Below are 22,606 nucleotides of genomic sequence, written 5' to 3' on the forward strand. Positions count from 1 at the left end.
GGCAACGGCACCGTGAAAATAGCTTGATGTCTACGCACGCTTCTATTCCCGTAGACAGTGTTGGGCCTCCAAGAGCAGAGGTTTGTAGAACAGCGAGCAAGTTTCCCTTAAGTGAATCACCCAAGGTTTATCGAACTCGGGGAGGTAGAGGACAAAGATATCCCTCTCAAGCAACCCTGCAATTACGATACAAGAAGTCTCTTGTGTCCCCAACACACCTAATACACTTGTCAGATGTATAGGTGCACTAGTTCGGCGAAGAGATAGTGAAATACAAGTAATATGGATGATTATGAGTAGTAATAGCAATCTGAATAAAATATGGCAGCGAGTAAACATGCAACAGAACAGTAAGTAAACGGAGATTCGATGTTCGGAAATAAGGACTAGGGATCATACTTTCACTAGTGGACACTCTCAACATTGATCACATAACTGAATAAACAAATACTACTTTCTCTACACTCTCTTGTTGGATGACAAACACCATTCATTGTGTAGGGCTACAAGAGCTCCCTCAAGCCGGAGTTAACAAGCTCCACAACATCCGGTGTTCATGTTTAAGTAACCTTAGAGTGCATGATAGACCATTGCAATTTAGACCGAGTACTAACATAGCATACACACTGTCAACAATAGCTATGAAAGGGGGAATAGATCGCATCAATACTATCATAGTAATAGTTAACTTCATAATCTACAAGAGATTACAATCATAGCTTATACCAAGTACTACATGATGCACACACTGTCAACATTACATCATGAAGGAGGAATAGACTACTTTAATAACATCACTAGAGTAGCACATAGATGATATTCAACTAGATCACAAAGCTCATGATCACATAAAGATCACATGGGAGAGAGAGATGAACGACATAGCTACGGTACAGCCCTTAGCCTCGGGGGAGAACTACTCCATCCTCATCATAGGAGACAGCGATGGCGATGAAGATGGCGGTGGTGTCGATGGAGATGACTCCGGGGCAATTCCCCGTCCCGGCAGGTGCCTGGAACGAGACTTCTGTCCCCCGAATTGGAGTTTCGCGATGGCGGCGGAGTTCCTGGAGTCTTTCTGGAGTTTCGTCAATCTGTGTCGATGTTTTAGGTCAGGGAGGCTTAAATAGGCGAAGAGGCGGAGTCGGAGGGGCCAAGGGGGCTCCACACAACGAGGGGCGCCCCTCTCGGCCACGCCGCCACCACGTGTGGGGCCCCCGGGGCTCCCCTCCGGTCCCTCTCTCGGCTCTCCGGAAGCTTCCGGGAAAAATAAGGTTCCGGGCGTTGATTTCGTCCGATTCCGAGAATATTTCCTTTGTAGGATTTCTGAAACCAAAACAGCAGAAAACAGAGAACTGGCCCTTCGGCATCTCGTCAATAGGTTAGTTCCGGAAAACGCGTCAAAACGATATAAAGTGTGAACAAAACATGTAGGTATTGTCATAAAACAAGCATGGAACATCAGAAATTATGGATACGTTGGAGACGTATCAGCGTGGTTGGCATCGGAATTCGATGAGATGAAGAAAACCCTGAATGTACTAGTACAAGAAAGAGAGGCAGCTGGGATGCATGAAGATCATCCAGCGGATCTCGAAGCCGACAGACGGAGAAGCAGCGTGGCTTCCACGGAGGCCCCATCGGCTACTGCTAATGCACCGGCGATCGATATTACTGCACCGGAGCCTCCTCGCTACCCCGTGGACGATGTAAAGGAGACGAAAGAATGTCATCTGCATTATCCAATGGGGAACATGTCCATGAAGGTAGCCATCGGCAATGCTTTACCATGTTTACCTGGAGCACTCCACCACAACAACCCCATTCAAGATGGCTATGCTCGTGTCACGGTGGAGAACATAGTCCAAGAGTTTGAGGACCTGGAGATTGACATTGCTACACCTGAAGGGGAGAGAAGACTTGGAGATGTCAAGCGCCAGTTCATTCTATGGCAAAAGAAGCTTATCAAGTTTCCAGGCGAGGCGCCAAGGCCAACAAGTCCACCCCCCTACGGTGGTGGTGGCGGTGGCGGCGGTGGTGGTGGTGGTGGTGGTGCTTCACCTACACCTCCTTCACGTCAGCCGACGCGGCCCCCCAATTCACCTCCGGCGGGTAAGCAGCCGCCGCCCCCCAGTCCGCCTCGGGCGGGTAAGCAGATGCCGCCCCCCAATCCACCTCCGGCGAAGAAGCAGAAGAAGTCCTGGACTATTAACCCGGACCCTTATGTACCTAAAACCACAAAGGTACCGGAGCCATCACTGAAGCCTCTCCCCACAAGGCCTTGGGAACGTAGTGCCGAGGAAGTCGACGCGGCCGCGGCTGCTCACCATGAGAAATGGAGGGCGGAATCGAAGGCGAAAAGAGAGCCCGAGCCCAAGCCGAGTATATTCCGACAAGGAAAAGAAGTGGGCTAAGTCATTTTTGAGCACACCGTCCCAAGCCGCGAAGAATCCGCTCGACGACTATGCACGTGAACTTCGTAGGCAAGCACTCATGTTGAAGGAGAAGAAAGACTTGGCCGAGAAAGAATTAGAAAGTAAAAAAGCGGGAAACGAGTTGCCCAGCTCGGGGAACAAAGTAAACAATCGATCCCCCCGCTCATAGTGAAAGCCGCCGGTCCGGATGCTGAACTAATGGACCCCACAATCATAGCAGCTGCGGCAGCACAGGGAATGACTGTAACGGGTGCCAGAGAACAAGCGACCGAGATGGGTATGACTCTTCGTGCAGTGTTAGGCCTTGAGAAGGCGCCAATGAGTGAGGTAGTAATTACATATGTGCCGAATGGGCCTCTCGTCGAGCCTGCGCGAGAAGAGGATCTACCTCCACAAATGAAAAATCTGCTAATTTGGTACAAGGGTTACATAAAAAATAAAGCCGCCAAAGAATATATTTATGCGAAGTTAGACATGAGCATCACTTCAAACATTACTATGTAACAGTTCATCTGAGTGAATTGTTCCAGCTGTTCAATCTGCGCGAGCTCGACAAATCTATCATCAGTTGCTATGTTCTGTAAATGATTTATTTCTACCTCATCTCGTTCATTGCCTGCACTATATATATTGTCCTAACTATCTTGTTGTGTACGCTATTATGCAGAATGAAGCTTAGGGAATGCAGAATAAGGAACATCCATGATGTTGGGTTCATTGACCCACAAATCGTTAATGGATATGTGTTACAAAACCACCCCGCCGACGTGGAGCAAGACTCGTGGCTTTTTCTTACAAAGCAGGAACTCAAAAGTGAAATTCTATTTCCTTACCATTTTGGGTGAGTGTTTCTGTTTTGAGCACATTCTCTTTTGTTTACTCCATGCATGGTATGTGGCTAATCGATGAGTTATGCATGATCGTGCATGTATCGTGTCCGCGAGTTCCACCGGATTCTCGCTAGTAATTCAATTTCACACCTCCACAGTTCTCGTCATCGACTCTCTGAATATGGATGCAAAGCTTTGGGTCGACATGAGAAAAATGATGCAAAAGTAATTATTTTCATTCATTTGCGCTCTATATCGATCGGCCTATTTTTTTCATTTCCTAATATCAAGTAACTAATAACTCTCTTGTTCATTTAATTTTCTTTGCCTCGTAGGGTTTGGAGACGGTTCGCAGATAAAAAGGTCGGTGAATTCAAAAAAGAGCTACAATTTAAAAGGTCAGTGACTGGGGATATTCAGCCACCGGAGACCAATCTATGTGGATACTATGTTTGTGAGATGATCCGGAGATACACCTCTGAGCGGCAGCCGTCTGATAACAATGTCAAGAGGAATAACCTTCGGAAGACGCTTAGTCCAGAAGCTCGCTTCCGACCACTTCAAGAGGAACTAGCAGGATGGTTCATGAGGGAAGTCCTCCATCCTAAAGGAGAACACTATTACGAGGACGTAGAACTTCTGATGCAGTAAATTATGTATGGAAACTTGTTCAAAATTGTATATGGTCATCCGATATTGAATACATATTGTATATTCCTCTTGAATTCTTTTTGGTTCTAATTTCAGATTTGTTTGAAATTGTACATTCATATGCATGTATGTAGTACCGTAGAATATGTGAAACTCCTTCAAAATTAAAATAAAACACAAAAGAAATAAAACAATACAAATTAAAAAGAAACCAGATTTAGGGGGGGGGCTAAAACCCTAAACCTGCGGCGGCCTTTAGTAGCGGTTGGCCAGAAGAACCGCGACTAAAGGTCCTCCGCCCGACGGTCACCCGACGCGGGGGGGGGGGGTTAGTCCCGCTTATTTAATACCGGTTGTGCCACCGGTAGTAATGGCCGTTGCGAACCGCGACTATTGGCCCTTTTTCCACCAGATGGGGTCATCGTTCGCCATCGTTGCCATCTCAGGTACATGTCTTCAACTAATGTAGGTGTTCTACTGATGAGATTAAGACCCCTAGTGATGTTGATTCTAAAGTAATTATGTTCAACAGTCTCATCATCAGGTATTCAGGCCGGACTTATGCACAACAATCAGGTGCGCAGCCCCTGGGAATACATCAATTGTTGCGGTTATGGGTTCCAGCTACTCAGTACTCGACGGCATGTAGTGTATCTGTGTATCCTGCACTTAATTGGTGTCACTTGTTCGTAGTGACATCTAGGAGATCTTTCTTTTTGTCAAACGAGCTAGTGTCAAATAAAGAAGAAGAGTACCAGAACATGAAAGAATTTGATACTATCAAGAGAAAAGAGAACATGATTTATGATGTCATCATACATGCACGATAGTAGGATACTGCTAGGAACAGAAAACGTAGCAGGAGAGTATTTAGCAGAAGAAAGAAAATCTGCGGCATCGGCCAAATCTGAGAACAAAAGGAGGAAATTTAAAATCGAGAACAGAAATCTCCCATTGTTCTTTCTCTCATTCTACGTGTTCATGCACGATCAATGTACCCTAATTCCGTAGAACGGACGGGGCTAAGCAGCGGAGTCCGCGGCGGCGTCCGCGCATGCCACTGTCGCCGCCCCTCGCTGTCGTAGTGTATGGCCCCGTTAAACTCCAGCGGCTGGCACCTCTGGCCGAGCAGTATCGCTCGCCGCCACACGCATGTCTCGTCGGCGTCGTCATCCGTCCTCCGGCCGTCCTGGCCGCGCTCGAGGAATCTTCTGCTCGTCGCCCCTGACGGCCCCTTCAGCTTCCTAGCCGCATTCGGCTTCACGAAAGGGCTGAAGGCGTCGACGCCGCCGCAGGAGAAGAACGGTAGTCGCCGAGTGGCGGGAGAGGACGTGATCCTCTTGTTCCGGCGGCGGAGCCTCAGCCGGTGGGCGATGGAGGAGAGGAGGAAGGCCATGGTATCGAACATGGCGTGATGATTCTTCGATTGCTAGGCGGGGTGGGTGCCAATGGAGTAGATTGTACTGAATGGGGTTTACGAAGGCTATTAATATGGGAGCTATCCTCTTGTAGATCAGTGTACCGTTTGACACCTCGGATCTCACATGAAGAAATTCAGGAACGGTATTTCGAAATGGACGACCGAGCAGTCGATTGGGCAGAAGAGGTTGAAAGTTTAGCGGACAAGTTGTTACATTTCGAAAGCGGGGATTTATTTGGAGAAATAAATAAAGCTCTTCTTTTTTTTTAATCTTGGAGAAATAAAGCTCTGGCACACACGCGTCATGAATAGCTACTCTGTGGAAAAAGGCAAGGCGGCGATTTTCAAGGTATTGGATTTTGTCCGAAAACTCTAGAAAAAGGCCGACCTTCGCGAAGGGAAGACAACTCGCTCCGGACGCGACAAGTGGCGTGCTGTGGTGCCAGAAAATTCATAGAAAGTGGTCTCCCTGCTTGCCACGTGTCGCAAGGGGAGCGAGGTGGAGATCGGGAGGAGAGAGAAGAGCGGGTTGTGTCAGTTTTTCCCTTTTTCTTCTATATTCGTTTTTTCAAAATGAAATATCTTGAGAACCGTAAGTTCAAATTGCGAACCGTTTTCACTTTTGAGATCCTCGCGTCGAGATCTTCAAAACTAGATTCCATATTGATAGGTTTGGAGATACTTTTTTTTCGTACTTCCAATAGTAGTATGATTGTACCTATGGTGTGTACCTATATGTACTCGTGTTTCAACTGATAAGTACTTCTGTTTTTAGTGTGTTTGGTGTAGTTTTTCCCTTTTACTCGGTAGCTGTACTCGTCCATGTGTTACCTGTACTTACTCGTGTGCGCGACTCTACTCGCTCGTGTGTGCGACTGTATTTCTGTACATGTACTTGCTCGTGTGCATGACTGTACCTGCTTATGTGCGTGATTGTACCTGCACGTATACGTGACTGTACTTCTGTACATGTATTTGCTCGTTGTGCGACTGATCCTGCTCATGTGCGCAATTGTACCTGCTCATGTACGTAATTGTACTTGTACTTCGCTGCGTGTGTTTAAGTGTCTCGTGTGTTGTACATAATCGTACTCGCGTGTCGCATGCACAACTCCTACTTTTGTTGCACTCGAATTTACATAGTTGTACTAGGATTTTGCATGTAGCTAGGTGCGTGAGATGGTGCGTATTTGCTTTGCCCTGGCACGCGCAGGCGTACTTATGTTGGCTGCATGTACATGCGTGGCCGCGCCGAAAGGGCCACGTACGGCGGGCGTACTTCCTGGCTGTACATGCGTGGCCGCGTCGCACGGCCCTGTACGGGCGGGCGTACCTGCCTGGTTCGCGCGCGCGTGGTCGCGTCTTCGCGGGACTCCGCCACGTGTCGACGGCTCGGACGTTGCGCGGACCTTCGCAGAGGTTGGTCTCTGCCTGCCTAGTCCTACCCGATTTTGTCCGGAAAATTCTAATTCCAGACGAAATTCGTCCATTTTGTCAGGGCCAGTAAGTCTATCTACCGGACAAATGTTTTGGGCTCTCTTTGAATTTAAAGCCCATTTGACCATAGCCCACGATAGGCTGCTCCTTATCCTTTCTAACTCCGTCGTCGTCAGCACACAACTCAGCCATTTCTCATCTAATTTTCGGTTCAATTTCATTGCAGATTTCAAATTTTGGTTTGTGCTTTTCATTTGAAAGTTTCTGAACTTTTCCGAAATACTGAATTTCGCCCATCTCGTCCAGGGCGCGGTAAAAATCGTAAAACGAAATCCAAAACCTCGGCGATTTCGAATTGCAAGACCAATGGATGGCCTTGGTGGTGGGTGCTCAGCTCCACATGTGCATAGTGCGGCAATGACATCCGTGATGAGTGATGGTTTTGTTGTGGCAAGACCTTGCTAATCGACTTCTTGTTCCGACGTATCTTTCTCTTAGACTTCCCCTACTGTGAAGTCAGAGTCGCCGCTTTGGGTCGCATGTGGTGGCAATGACGTGCGAGGGATTCATCGCCTTAAGTCTCCTCTTCGGAGCTCGTCTTTAGAATTGGACTATCTACTACGAGAAGAGTCATCTTTCTAGGTAGTCGCTCTTCGATGAAGTTGGAGTCGCCGAAAAGTTATGATGATGATCTTGATAGGCAACCTCGACATTGATCCCCGTTTTCAGCGGTGTGTGATGTTTGCGTTGTTTGCCAAGGTGGTTGTGTGCCCTCAGGATGATAGTGTACCTTGATTTTTTGGCTATGGTGTTTGTACCAGTTTTCTTCCGATTTCCGCTAATTAATCGGCTAACTTTTTAGTTAATAAAAGGGCAAGTTTTTTTTTGCCTTCTTTGTAAAAATGAGAGTTAAATTAGCAGAACTCACTTTAAGATGCGCGCACGTGTATTCTTACTCGTTTTCGGTGAAAGGAAATCGCAGCGCCCAATTTCTAAGTGCTTTTGTCCACTAGGGAACAGTTTAGAAGAGTCAAGAAAGGTACAGAGGAAGCACTTGTCTTCCACGGCACTACCACCGGTACCAGCACCAGCTTCTCGGTTCTCATCTAGCAACGACACAATGGCCATCTCTCTGCAGCTGCCCCCACCGATCCTTGGCCTTCCTCCTAGAATCGGCTGCACGGGCAGAAGGACACCGGTGTGTACTGTTAGCTGCAAACATACTAAGGTAAGAAATTTTGGGAATTCAGTTTGTGGTTCTCGAGAATTTTTCTACATGAACACATCGAATTGTTCTGGATGATAGATTGGATAGCACCAGCCTGTTGGTAGATCGGGTGATCGAAGCTCTTAGATTTTTCTGTAAATGCATACAGTAGTAATTAGAAGCATGACGTACAAATTCCATAACCAGAAAAGCACACTCCTCTCCGAAAATATCAGATTAGGGATAAGAGCTGCGTGATTTAGAGTGAGAAAAATGATGGAACATCCTAGAAGTGTACTTTTGCTCGCAGAAATGGTGGGCCAAATACTGAATCATGTTTGTCTTAGAATAAGTTACCTGGTAAATTTAGTAGATCCAGCAACTGCCGGCTGTCGATGTGTTCGTGAGGATTCAGTCATTCAACTTTTTCAGTCTGTTCAGGAGATCATAGGACAAAAAAAATTCTTCATGTTTGATCTGCCTCTTCTGCAATTCTGTCTTGCCAACCCTCTTGTTTTCTGAACTCTGTCAAGTTCAGTTTCAGAAACAAAATAACAGGTGACACCGTGGATATAATTTCAGTACTGACGAACTAACTCCACAGCATGAATGATTCATACAGTCATCTTCCTCTTGTACTCCGACTTAACATGTTAAAGGTTTTAGTTTCACGCGTCAGTTAATAATCCTTACAGCCTCGATCGGGGCACTAACGCCCCAGTTACTAAGCAGTGTAGCCCTTCCTCCTGCAGTCAACGGATGTCCATGGACCAAGCCTAACAAGCACTAGCAGGACATCCCGTAGAGGTACCCTGGCATACATTTCGGCTGCCTTCTTGGCGACTTTCCTGGTGGTTGATCGTGCAGAAGCTAGAACATCGAGGCAAGAGAACAAGAGGAAAGTAATGGAGAAGCTGGAGAAGACACGGGAGAAGGCGTTGGGCCCAAAGGTGAAAAATGAGGACACGGGCGACAACGAGTCTGTGGCGAACTTGCTGATCCCTCCTGCTTTGGTTGATGCTTACATCAAGGCATAATGTGAAATTTATGTTGTTGCTCAGTGGTCACTATCCTGAATGTAATAGTAACCCTTGAAATTAAGAAGCCCGGCCAAAGAAGTTTCCTGTCTATCTGCTGCATTGTTCTCGATTTTCATTATGTATACAGATTCTTCATGTTTCTATTCGTTCGTTATACAAAGTGTATATACATATAAAACCTTAGGATGTGTTTGGTAGCCTGCAGACCCTCTAAACAGGCTGCTTGGTACGAAATCGAAACGATTGGTTGGTCGCATGAGGCCTCCGTCTCCCACAAGCGCGATGAGCAGCGCTGAAGCAGGCCCGACGACAACGCCCGAATCAACCGTTTTTGTCGAGCCATATCGGGGCAATGCAAAAGCGGGCGCGCGGCAGCTATGACCGGGAAGGCGGGAAACGTGACATTCCTTGCCATGTTTACCACCATGCATACCCCTAGCTTCCCCCTTTTTTAACCTCTCTGCTTGGAACCCTAACCCAAAATTCATTTTTTCCCTTATTCGGCACCTGTGGCGGTGGTAGGCCGCTGTTACGCGGATCTACGCTCCCCATCGATTTGTCCAAATCCGGCAACGGACTTGGGCGGCGGCTTAGAAGCGGATCTGCGTTCCCCGGCGATTTCTTCTACTCCGGCCGGCAGCGGTCTTGTGACAGGCCGCTGAGATGCGGATCACCCTCACTTCATCACCCCGGCTTGTACTCCCTACTTATCTATGATAGAGGTAAACGAGTCTCCTCGCTGTCCCCTTCTCCATGTCGTCTCGATTTAGATGGTACTGATGCTAGAACCGGTCAATTATATTAGGTCGATAGCATGGCACTCATCCATCAGGAGCGGCACTAGTATTTGTCATTTATGCCTAGATCTTGATGTTGCACAAGAGAGCTGTTAGGCGTGCTGCTTATCCGCGGCTCGTGTTAGGGCCTATCTTGGCCCGATATCAGGAGAGGGTAGCTAACCCGAACTATATCTACAACTAAAACGATGCAGAGGCTCTCCAAATGCTCCGAATGAAAAGAGCACCATTCTTTGAACTAGTGAAAAGGCTAAGGGGAAGTGGATTGTTTGAGGATAGTATCCATACCTCCGTGGAAGAACATGCGGCTATGTTCCTTCATGTGATAGGTCATAAACAGAGGTTTTGAGCCCTCCATAATACATTTAGAAGATCCATGGAGACAATATCTCGTTATTTCTCCCGGATGTTGTATGCAATTGGGGAGCTTAGAGATGAGATGATCAAACCTCTATCAAGCCAAACTCCTCCAAAGATACTAAACAACTTTCGGTGGATGCTATTTTAAGGTGAACACTTCTACAATTATTCTCATTGTTTCATAACTCTAAAAATGGTCTAAAAATATGACTACAATTTGTTCATCTTGCAGGATTGTATTGGTGCTATTGATGGGTACTCACATCACTACCAGAGTTTCGAGAGCAGAGGCTGCAGCTTACAGGGGATGAAGAACTACACAAGCCAGAATCTGCTTGCTGCTGTTGACTTTGACATGAAGTTCACATACGTGCTTGTTGGTTGGGAAGGATTTGCACATGACTCAAACATCCTTGCGGACGTCATGTCTAGACCTGATGGTATCCATATCCCTCCAGGAAAATTCTACCTTGGTGATGTTGGTTGTGGTTGTCACCCTAGGATTCTTCCTCCCTTGAGATCGACAAGGTACCATCTCAACGAGTTCAGCACCTTGCTGAAAAATACCAAGGATTTGTTCAGTCTACGATACTCAAGCCTGAGGGTCACCATTGAGAGCATTCTTTTTTTTTGAAGAACAGATTCAAGATCCTTGATCAGAAGCTTGTCCGCCCTTACCGCACCTAGGTAAAGCTTGTGCTTGCATGTTGTATTATATACAACTGGATATTAGGTTATGGCCTAGATAACCATGTACTAGATGAGGAAGATTTCGGCCAGATTACATTGACGTTGGACACGGTGTTGAATCAACTCGATCACGACGCAACTTGGAAGAACAAGAGGACGGAGTGGGCAGAGGCAATATGGGATCAAAGGTCACACCACCATCTGAGAAGAAGAACCCCTACCCCTCATGATGAACTCGTTTGTGTACTGATACTTCATTCGTAGTAGATAGGGTCGTGATGATGACATGTTAGCACACAACTTAATTCATAGTAGGAGAACCAACCTCAGGTTGGGTGGTTAGGAGGGTGGTTGTACCCCCAGCCCACCAGAGTTCAAACCCCAGGTTTGACATCTGTGTGTCTCATAAAGGCGGAATATTCTTTCAGTGGGAGGCGACGTTCCCGTCGACGACGAGGCGCCTCGTGGTGACTTCGTCAATTTCAAGATCCAATCCGCCGGTTCGGTCTTCCGGAGGTGCTCATAGGGGTAGGGTGTGCGTGTGTGCGTTCATAGGGGTGAGTGTATGCGCGTGTATGTGAGCGCCTGCGTTTGTACTCGTGTTTCTCAAAAAAAAACTTAATTCATAGTAGTTAGGGTCGTGATGATGAAGTTCTTGTAAACTATCTACTCTAGTACGTCTTATCTGCTATATATGTGTGATTGTGGTGGTAAGGTCATCATTGGAGGATGTGGTTAATAGACACATGGGTCAGATGCAACCAAACGGACAAGTTTGCATTACCCATATCAAAAGTGCTTGCATGTAATCCACCAAACGGGCTACACAAAGTGCTTCAACCCATGCTGGGTGCGGATTTTGCCAGGACCTTATGGCGCCCGGCCCTTATCTCACATCGTCTATTTCAGCAAATTGCGTCAAGATTGGTGACTTGTTCTTTGCAAAAAAGACCCTGGATTTTATCAGATTCTTATTACGTCGTCCTTGCTGCTTATTAAGTTCTTCAGAGAAGCCAATGTGGATCCACTTTTCTGGTTCTAAAGTTCTTCATAAAATTGCAGTGTATCCATTTTTGCAATTATAAGTAACATTTTTCAACCACAGATCTCTTTATTTCAACCTCAGATCTCTATGAATTTCTTCATAGATCTTGTAAAAAAACCATATTTGGCATGAATATCGAACACAAATAAAAAGGTATCTTTGAAAAAATCTACAAGATCCATCAAAAACAGGAATTGGATCCATTTGCCTCATACATGATACTAACAACCGCGGATCCAGTAGATTCGACACAGATCCTAACAAGATCATACAAAGATCCTATACAGAGCAAAAGAGGAAAAAAGATCCAGGATCCTATGAAGATCCGGCTACAGAGCAAAAGAGGAAGAAAAAGAAAATCAAAAGAAGAAAACAGATCCTACGGGGATCCTATGAAGATCCGGCCGCCGGGATCTCGCCGGGGAAAGCCAGGATCTGCGGAGGGTCGTTGGAGCGGGGCGGCGAGGCCATGCACCGGGGAGGCCGCCGGGATCTCGCCGGGGAAAGCCAGGATCTGCGGGATCTCGTTGGAGCGGGGCGGCGAGGCCATGCACCGGGGAGGCCGCCATGGGACGGCCGGACCGGCGGCCACAGGGCGTCGAGGTGGCGTCTCCCGCGCCGGAGATCCCGTGTGAGGGCCGGCATCGAGGCGGCGCCGCTGCATGCGCGGGGGACGGCGACGAGGCGAAGGCCACTGCGGCGGCCGGACGGGGATTTTTTTGGTGTAGGTTAGGGTTTCCTCCGGATTTGGGATACTTATACCGAGATCTGCCAGAACCACGTAGTAATATGATAAAAGTGGAGGGTTCTTTTTGCAAAAATGGCGAGCCCGAATCTCCAACAGGTTTAGACAGAGCGGATTAGGTGCGGGCGCCATAAGGTCCGCTCCTTGTATTTACCGGCTTGATAGGCTACCAAACGGGCTGCAAAATATGGTACAAGGGGCGGAGAGAACGTACCAATAATGGGTGTACATAGTACACCTGAAGTTACATTTTTACTCATATTTATTTGATGTATATTGCTTTGTATTTAAGTTAGACATAGGGTATACAAGCTGCTGCCATAAAATAATCGGTGTACATTTGTATACTCATGTACTGATCTGGCTTCGCCTATGCATGGTGAGGTGCCTCTATTTGCACTGCATTGTCCACCGAAGCACTACTCAGTTGGGCCACGAAAAGGCTGCAGCCTATCAAACACGTCGACGTGAGAGTTAGTCTTTATCTAATTGTTGAAGAGCAACGGCAGATTTTAACATGTCTTTTTTAACGTAAAGGCCCCGAGGGACCTTGACTTGCATTACTTCGGCGGTGGGTGAACATTTGTCGATAGAAAGGTAAAACTACTAGGCTCTACAATTTTTTCAAAGAACACCTCATATAGGATCATGGAAACGTGACCGAGTCCTTCTCAACGCCGGCGACTGACTGCCTCTAGGAACCGCCGCTTCTACTACCGCCGGGGACTACACTACTTGGGAGAGGCGAAGCTTGCGAGGTGGAGAAGATCCTCCAATGGACCAGAACAGAACACGACAGGTGGGACTGATTCAATTTTTATATTACGTGAGAATCTTGGGTGATTTCTTTTGTTGATCAAGAGGAGAGAGGATTTTTTTCTTTTGTTATCTTGATTGGAGCCTTTTCTTTTCTTAGATTGGGTCGAAATTAGAATTTGAGTAGATTGGGACTGACATGCCGTGGGCATAAAGTTACTCTCACGAGTCATGAATCATGATCTCATCGCGGAATCTGCATTGTACAACGAACGCGTATTCTTTATGGGTCATATACCACAGCCAGGCAGATAAAAGTTAGCACAATAGCCCATGATGGACATTCTTCCTAACTCGATCTCCGATGTCCCCTCTGCATCAGCGGCCACACAGGAGGCATGTGGCATGCCGCCCCTCATCCGCCAGAGTCCCGATCCGGTGGGTTCCTGCGGCGGCGGACTCTTCAACATCAACAGCAGGGAAGACAGCCACGAGTTCTATGCTCTAACCCGACTCTGATTCTCAGCGCTTAATGCATGTAACAATACCATGTCTCCTGTCAGACCCGCATCCGGCAGCGACTCGTTTACCAAGTTCGACTCGGTTTGCTCAGTTGTTCATCCTGGGAGTATATAGCAATGCGCACATGGGCTATTGGCCAATGCAATACGAGAAGAGGAATCACAGCTTAGACGAGACGAATTGCACGACGGGAACCCCTGACATGGCGACGATCGTCGAAACAACAACCAACCCCGAGATGGCGCCGCCCTGCTACGCCGGCCGCAAGCGGCCTCACGCGCTCACGCTGCCGCTGGCCATCTACGACCATGCTACCGCGGCGCAACACGCCCAGCGGAAGACCAACATCTCGGCGAATGCCGGCGCTTTGGTCCCGTTCATGGCGGCCCCGCCAATCGATGCCGTCCCGCTCGCGGCCGCCGCGCCCGGCCGGGCCGAGCCGTCGTGGATCCGCACGAGACTGTTCCGGCAGCTGGGGATTCGGGTCGACATGGAGGTGCGCTTCATCGGCGAGAAGACCGTGACCGACACCGACCTGGACAAGCGGCAGAACCGCTTCCGCCTCCCGAACGACGGCGTGCAGCACACTCTCATGGGGATGATCTCCGACGCCGAACTCAAGTCCGCCGACCTGCTGCACGATGATGGCCCCAGGCCGAGGCCGCCGAAGCAGGCGCGGATCAAAGGGGAGGAGGGCGGGGACAGGACGAAGAAGGCCGGGAAGAAGCACATCGGGCTTCCCGTGGTGGTGGTGGACGCCGACGGCCGCAGGAAGCAGATGAAGCTGAAGCAGTGGGAGAGCAGCCGCAGCACGGTCATCCATGGAGATGGGTACAGGAACTTCGTCGTCGAGCAGTGCGGCTTCAAGCTGGACGACGTCGTCGAGATCTGGGCCTTCAGGGAGAAGCCGTTCCGCTACTTCGGCGTGGACATGTGTGTGGAGGGGCCTCTGCATATCCTGATTGCTAAGAAGGAGTAGCAACTCGCAACATAGACAGGAGGCTAAATAGTTTGATTATTATTTATTTGTTAGTACTCAGATTTTCATCAATCATAAACGAGTTCTCAACTACTAACTCGCAGCATACTAGACGAAATTGTCTATGCAATGCTCATGTATACCTTTCTCAGTTCTGTTTAGTTACGTAGTACATTCTTATTAGCTGAAAAAGAGAAGAGGGAAAATACATTGCCAAGCAAAATACTAGTAATGCAGTTGCTTTACATCGATGAAAAACTCTGTGTACAGCCACCGCAAAGCTTTGCAAGTTTCTAGTACAACACAAACCACGCTTTTATTGAACACATAATCCCACATTGAGAGAACGTCCTAAATCCATCTCATGACACAGCCTGACAAGCCGATTCGATCAGGCGAACGGCGTCACCGCCGACGAGTATTCAGAAGGCGGCGGCTGATTAGATGGGGATTGCTCCGTTGACGCGCGGGTAGACGACCCCGGCTGGGTGGCCCATGATGCGGCGGCCCTTGCGGCGGCGGAACAGGAACACGGCCGCGCCCAGCGGCCACTCCACCACCCCGGCCACGACGAGCGCCACGAACCCGAGCGTGGGGCCGATTACCTTACACCGGCACGGGTTGCTCCTCGTCCCGCACTGCACGCAGATCGGTACGAAGGCCATTGATGCTTCAGAACCGGGAGCCTCTCTGCTTGTCGAACACTGGACTTGGCTTCGAATGATGATGATGGATAGATGCAAGAAACTGATGGTCAGCTTGTTAATCGTTGTGATGTGGTCAAGGCCTCGGCCACTCTATATATAAGATCCTTACGGCGAGGGCGCGTGCCACGATTGGGTCACCACGTGGGACGCTATCAACTTGGTTGCAAAAAGAAGGCGATGACTCGGCGTAGTGGTTCAGTTCCACGTTGCCAAGGAGAAGCCCGCTGCAAATCCGGAGCCTACACGTGTGTTCTATCTTTCTTGGACTTCTCCAGAATCTTCTACACTCCTTTTCTTACCCGATCCCGTACGTCAGGGACAGCGAAATCGACCACGCGGATTTTTTTTTGCTTTTCCCATTCTTTGCTGCCCTAATGCGACACCAGCACCCCAGCCCTACCCGCCGTCCCGTCGCACCGCCACAGTACACATCGTCTGCTGGGTCCTCGCCGCGCCAAAGAACAGGATCTCAGTCGGGGTAGGTTCTGGCGCGCACTTGTCGCCTGTTTGGGGCCCAAACATCTGCCGGTTGCGCCGCCCGGCCTCGCCGCCCATAACTTGTTCGGTCAATTGCGCCGGTAGCCATGGGCATTGGCTGGTCATGAAGACAATGCGGTAGATGTCAATATCATCTTATTTTCATGTAGACTTTTAAGAATTTGGATGTAATAACTGAGACTACTTTGAATATGTTTATATTTTTGTTTAAAACATCCTAATTCATGTGGACGCGTAAATGCATCGCCTCACTGAAGGCACCCCACGCGCAAACGAACGCGCGGTAAAAACGATCAATTTTGTGTCTGCTGCCCGACGCAAATGGACGCACGTAACCATTTTGCGCGTCCGAAATGCATCGCTAATTAGAGATGCCCTAATAACGTACTCCTTAGCTTGCGGCAGAACAAAAATCTGATGCGCCACGGGTAAGCCGTTCAGATATAAGCGCATTTCTATTAGTACTTGTTTAAACCAATAGGCTGATCCTTTTAGCTTATGTAGTATTTTAGTATTTTATAAATTTTAAATTCCATGTGTATAGCAGTATATGTAAGTTTGAGTCTAAGTCGGTGACATCACAAGAGAGTGGTAGAGAACGTTAGACCTTATAAGGTGGATTGTTTCATCAGTAAGTGAGTGAGAAAAGAATGCATACACACGTTTTTCTCCTCCTCGCTCCGACACGACGCACACAACATTCGTGTTGACTGGATTGAACCTCGAGCTGAGACTTGCTTTCTTTTTTGTTCATGAAAATAACTAGAAACGTGTGGCATGCCAACATTGTCTACAGTTTTATGAACCTATATAATCTCTTGCCCGGCTGCCGTCAAAACACATATGATGCATAATTTAAGGTTTTGTCACCTCTCTTTGCTTGTGCCACCAACGTAGTCTATTCTAGTCCACCCGTGCACGACGAACGGGATAGTGGATCTTCGAAACCAGTCGTCTTTGCGATCCTTCGCGGGAGATGATGAATTAGGTTTTTGAAAAGTCGACATGTGTGGCTGCTTAAGTTGTTCATCACGAGTAATCTACGAAACAAATCGAGCGCTGCCACATACCGTTATCTACGTCCTCGTCAACAATGTTACTGCTGGATCGGTAACTGTTTTATCTACAACCAATCAGTCGATAACTATTTTATCTACAACCGATTGGTATGTGAACCATATGATTTTGTATGCCGTACTACTGTTTATGTTAGTTAATGCATTTAGTATATTCTATTTATGTTAGTTAATGCATTTATTTTATCACCTCTCTTTGTTTGTGCCACCAACGTAGCCTACGCTGGTTCGTCCGTTGACGTGCACCGACGAACGGGATAGTAGATCTCCGAAACCGGTCGCCTTTGCGATCCTCTGTAGGAGATGATGAATTAGGTTTTTGAAAAGTCGATCTGCTTAAGTTGTTCATTACGGGTAATCTACGAAACAAATCGAGGGGTGCCGCATACTGTTATCTACATTTTCGTCAATAATATTACTGCTGCATCGATAACTGTTTATCAACGTAAACCATAGGATCTATTTGTATGCCCTATAGGATCTATTTGTATGCCCTACTGCTGTTTATGTTAGTTAATGCATTTAGTATATTTTGTTTATGTTAGTTAATGCATTTAGTATATTCCAACAGTGATTTTTCTTTTCTTTTTTCTTGTCGGCTAAAGATGAAAGCGTGGAGCAAAATCTCCTCTCGAGTAAGAAATGAGATAAGTGGCAGCGCGGCACGCATTCGGAATGTAGTTCCCAAGAGTCAGGAGAAGCTAATCTGACGAAAACAGTAGTAATATTGACCAGAGAATATTACATGTACATAGATGGCCAGAGCCTGTTACAACACGAACCACACAACCCCTTATTATCGAATAATCACTCACGCACACGACACAAGCAGCTGACCAAGTAAGTATACAGGAATGTGGCGCGCCTGATGATGATCATATCGGGATCGCCCTGGTGACGCGCGGGTAGACGACCCTGGCCGGGTGTCCCATGATGCGGCGGCCCTTGTGGTGGCGGAAGAGGTACACCACCGCGCCCAGCGGCCACTCCACGACGCCGGTGGCGACGAAGGCCACGAACCCCAGCGTCGGGCCGAGAACCTTGCACCGGCACGGGTTGCTCCGGGTCCCGCACTGCACGCACCCCGGCACGAACGGCATGGCTGCTAGCTGAAGCTTGAAGACTCTTCCTGTCAATCGAACGATTTCCTCTGTTTACGAATTTGTGTTGGTGGATGGATGCGTAGGCTTGTTTGTGTCTGTAGCTGTTTTTGATTGAGGCATCATGCCGTCGGTGCATATATAGAGGCATCGCCCCAGGACGCGTGGCGCAACGGGATCTATACGTGGGTCGCTAGTAGCCGGTTTTGCTGAGGCTGTGCACAAGACAGGTGATGACTAGGCCCAAGGGTTGACTGCCGCGTTGCACACAGCGCGAATCGTGAGCTCACACGTGTGCTCCGCTCGCTTCTTGGACGTCTCTGGAACATCCAAACGTAATGGGATTCTTTCGGACGGAAGCTTAAAATAGTGCTTGTGGTTTCTCTCTCGGTTCGGCATCTTCCTGCTGTGCCAAACGTGCACACGCGGCTTGCCGCTCACGGCGGCCACGTTCATGTTTCTCCACAGTCACGGCCACATTTCTCTTTCAATCATACTTAAGAGCATCTCCAGTCGCGTCCCCCAAAACGTCCCCTAAAGAGATTTGGAGGACGCCGGCCAAAAAAACGTCCCAGTCGCGTGCCCCAAAGGTCGCTTCGGTCCGGACGTGCTCCAAATGTTGTTCGGCGTCCCTAGCCCATCCCCTGTATATAGAGTCTCTACCGGGGATGCCGGACACGACTTTTACACTTACTTTTTGTTTGGAGGTCGCGTTTGGGGGACGTGGCTAGAAAAGGGACCTTCTCCAAACGAAAATTTTGTCCGGACGTCCCCCAAACGACTAATCCGGTGCTTTGCCCGGACATCGTTTGGGGGACGCGACTGGAGATGCTCTAAGCTCCAACGAAGTCTAGTTTAGACCTGAGTTTGCATAGTACCTTTCCCAAAAAAACAAAGAGCGTTATAGGGCCATTCACAACCTCTAGGCCCTTTGGAATCCTTTACAAAAAAAATGCTTTTAAAATGTTTTAAAACAATCTTAATTTGCGTGTGTATGTTGATATGATCTACGCCCTGCGTTCCATATTCTATTATTGTGGTTTTTAGTTTGAACTAAAACCATGACATCGGGGAATACATATATGTGAAGTTTCGCACAAAATACATTATTTTTTTATCTACGCGCAAAAGAACCACAAAATTGTGCACCAAAAAAGGAAAAGGAATCGGTTTTGATCCTCACATTCTCATTTTGGTGTAGCGAACGTGTGAACATGTATTTTGAAAAAGATTGTGTCGGGCATACTGGACATGTAGATTTGCCCACATGCTTTTTTTTTTAGACAAAATGCTTAAAACAAGCCTAGCTTTTGATTAATCGTAGCCATCGATCGGCTGGGAGTTACAACTTACACACAGAATAATGATGCCAGTTTTTACATAGAAAGAGCAGAACAACAGAAAACTACAAAAGAGCAAGAGATACAAGCAAGAAACTAAATGAAGCGCTACACAAAAGGAGATCGCTTGATCCAGTTGAAGGAGCATTGCCTTCTATTGCGCGGAAGCATCGTCGTAGTTGTCTTCGTCAACTAACTTCTACCACACCCACACCGCGATCCACGGGGAATCAACATCGAGCATGAACCCAGCATGACTCCAGAATCCAAAGGAAGGGGATTCAAACGATGCTTCCAAGAAGGAAAACGGCGCCCATGAGCGTCATCGTTGCTGGTTGAGTCCAAAGACCTACAAAGCTTTCGCCAACTCCCAACCTCCAACCAAAGAAACCAACCTAGTCACCAACGAAACTGCCATGTTAACCAACGACCGTAGGGTGAAATCACTGGTGTCTTCGAGAGGCCTAACGTCACCCAAAAAGCCGCTCCCTAGGCTACGGGACGAACGCAGGAACAAGATCATGACAACAAAGAGCTCAAGGAAATTTGGGGGACACTGCGGGAAAACACGCCTATGTAAGAGACACAAGAGGACCAGTTAAGGCAGCGCGGTTGAAATAGAATTCCGCAAACCACATGCTTGTTTTCAGATTTGAAAATATGCTTTTTTGTTTTCTTAAAGGGTTCGAGTGGGCCCAGGCTCCAATAGCACTTTTCAGGGATAGGCCCATTTTCTCCTCTAGGCTGGGCTGAGGTTGAACAGAATAACATATTAAGGTCAGGTACACTAGCCCAAACTGTCACGACAAGTTAGCCCAGCAATAAAAGACGACAATCATCCCTCAAAAAAAAAAAAAAGACGACAATCAGGTTGATCTGTAAAGCTCTCTTTTTGTCAGAACTAGCAAAAGACTTGCATATCACTTTTATTAAAAAATTGGAAGAGTTTGGTATTTACAAGAGTTTGACATCCAAAGCAATTGCCTAGGAACAAAAACTACAGACTAGGTGACTTCTCGCTCGTTGCTGCCTCTCGACTGACCTGGTTGGTCAGCATTCTTAATCTTTTGCATGACCAGGTGAGGTAGCTGTGCTACATTATCAAATGCTCTGCTAGTATTTAGTTCCAGCCAAATGTGCCAAAGACCAACCGTGACTTGGTGTTGATATCTTTTTCTATCAGCGAAAGGGAATAGAGCGCTTGCACTTACCCCTCCTGCAGTTGCCCCTGAATTGAGCAATCTTCCTCTGGAGTCAAGGCTTGCAGATTGTAAAACCTAAACGTGTTGAACTAGATCTCGTTTGCAACCAGACAAGTGATTATAAGGTGTTGCATGGTTTCAGGTTCCTAGCAGTAGAGACTTGAGAGAGGTCTCGATGGCTGGTGGACAGTTTACTTAGGCTAACAACTTACCCAACCCAACATACGAAAAACTAGACCGAGTGTTAATGGACACCAATTAGGAAGATAAATATCCTATGCTAGGATCTTTTTCAAGTATCTTTCATTAAGAGCTTTTGGTAATTTCTCATAAGGTTCTTAGTCTTTCTTCAGAAACATTATCTATTCTATCCATCATCAAATTACTATACTCTACAGCCGAAAAATCATTTTGTCTAACCACTCTTGAGCTTCTAAGTTAACCTCCACAAGCAACACTGCCTCTTGTCCATATACCAACTCATCGGATAAGGCAGTGTTGTCTGTGGAGGTTAACTTACAAGCTCTTTACACGCTCTGGAATGTATTGAATGATTATCTGATCATGCTCCCATACTTTTGACTACTGAAATCCTAAATTGTCGTGTAAGCGTCCATTCAAGTTTAAACTTGGATGGCTACAACGGGATGGTTTTCATGATATGGTCAAGAATGTGTGGGAAAGACCGATTTCTGGTAATACCCCCATATTAAGGTGGAACGATAAGATGTGTGCCTTACGCAAACATGTTTCTGGTTAGGCTAGCCATACACCTGGTATTTTTAAAAAACAGAAGTTTCGCTTATCAGCCATTATTGATGAGTTGGAGGCATTCATTGAAGTAAGACCGCTATCAAGTCAAGAGATTGATTTAAAAAGTTAGTCGAATGCTCAAATAGCGGGTCTTATTCGCGAGGAGGAGCTGAAATGGCATCAACGTTCAAAGGCTCAATTCATCTTGAAAGCAGATTTGAATACTAGATATTTTCATGGGATCCCCAATGGCCGTCACAGGAAAAAGAGTATACAATTCAGAATGAGAGGCAATGACCAACTCAAATCGTATATTACAAACTATTATAAAGGTCTACTTGGATCACCGGAGGAGAGTTCTTTCTCTCTGGATGAATCTCAAATGGCCGACATGCCCCAAGTGTCTAGGGAGGAGAATGATTTATTGACAGATCCTTACTCTGAGGATGAAGCCAACAAAGCTATTTTTCAAATGAAACATAACAAAGCCCCGGGTCTGGATGGTTTTTCTACTGAGTTTTATCAGACTTTTTGGAAAACTATCAAAGTGGACCTTCTACAGATGTTTAGTGTTTTACACGCTGGACAATTAGTATAATTTCTTCTAAATTTTGGTGAGGTTATCATGTTACCAAAGGTTAATAAGGTAAAAAGGAGTCAACAATATAGACATATCTGTCTTTTAAACATAAGTTTCAAGATTTTCATGAAAGTGACCACCATTAGAATTAATACAGTGGTTGATCATGTGGTGTAGCTGTCTGATACGCCTCCGACGTATCGATAATTTCTTATGTTCCATGCCATATTATTGATGATACCTACATGTTTTATGCACACTTTATGTCATATTCGTGCATTTTCTGGAACTAACCTATTAACAAGATGCCGAAGAGCCAGTTGTCGTTTTCTGCTGTTTTTGGTTTCAGAAATCCTAGTAACGAAATATTCTCGAATTGGACGAAATCAAAACCCAGGGTCCTATTTTGCCACGAAGCTTCCGAAGACCGAAGAGG

General features: G+C 47.0%; 3 protein-coding genes across 3 annotated transcripts; 1 reads left to right on the top strand and 2 right to left on the bottom strand.

Annotated features, from left to right (window-relative positions):
* Window positions 1-7,802: 7,802 nt before the first annotated feature.
* Window positions 7,803-9,169, top strand: LOC124668632. Its single transcript, XM_047205738.1, has 2 exons — window positions 7,803-8,001; window positions 8,733-9,169. The coding sequence occupies exons 1-2, from the start codon at window positions 7,894-7,896 to the stop codon at window positions 9,015-9,017; spliced, it is 393 nt and encodes a 130-aa protein (XP_047061694.1). The 5' UTR covers window positions 7,803-7,893; the 3' UTR covers window positions 9,018-9,169.
* Window positions 9,170-15,354: 6,185 nt separating this feature from the next.
* Window positions 15,355-15,579, bottom strand: LOC124659983. Its single transcript, XM_047197786.1, has one exon. It carries the CDS (start codon window positions 15,577-15,579, stop codon window positions 15,355-15,357), a length of 225 nt encoding a protein of 74 aa, XP_047053742.1.
* A 2,380-nt stretch (window positions 15,580-17,959) lies between these two features.
* LOC124659881 lies at window positions 17,960-18,295 on the bottom strand. Its single transcript, XM_047197697.1, has one exon. The coding sequence runs from the start codon at window positions 18,293-18,295 to the stop codon at window positions 18,071-18,073; it is 225 nt and encodes a 74-aa protein (XP_047053653.1). The 3' UTR covers window positions 17,960-18,070.
* Between the last annotated feature and the right edge of the window lie 4,311 nt (window positions 18,296-22,606).

The sequence above is a fragment of the Lolium rigidum genome, chromosome 6 (assembly GCF_022539505.1).
Source record: "Lolium rigidum isolate FL_2022 chromosome 6, APGP_CSIRO_Lrig_0.1, whole genome shotgun sequence".
NCBI lineage: Eukaryota > Viridiplantae > Streptophyta > Magnoliopsida > Poales > Poaceae > Lolium > Lolium rigidum.

Excerpts from the sequence above, each read along its gene's own strand:
- LOC124668632 (XM_047205738.1), top strand. The coding sequence starts at position 7,894 with ATGGCCATCTCTCTGCAGCTGCCCCCACCGATCCTTGGCCTTCCTCCT. Across the intron at positions 8,002-8,732 it reads TTAGCTGCAAACATACTAAG|TCAACGGATGTCCATGGACC; the intron begins GTAAGAAATTTT and ends TTCCTCCTGCAG.
- LOC124659881 (XM_047197697.1), bottom strand. The coding sequence starts at position 18,295 with ATGCCGTTCGTGCCGGGGTGCGTGCAGTGCGGGACCCGGAGCAACCCG.
- LOC124659983 (XM_047197786.1), bottom strand. The coding sequence starts at position 15,579 with ATGGCCTTCGTACCGATCTGCGTGCAGTGCGGGACGAGGAGCAACCCG.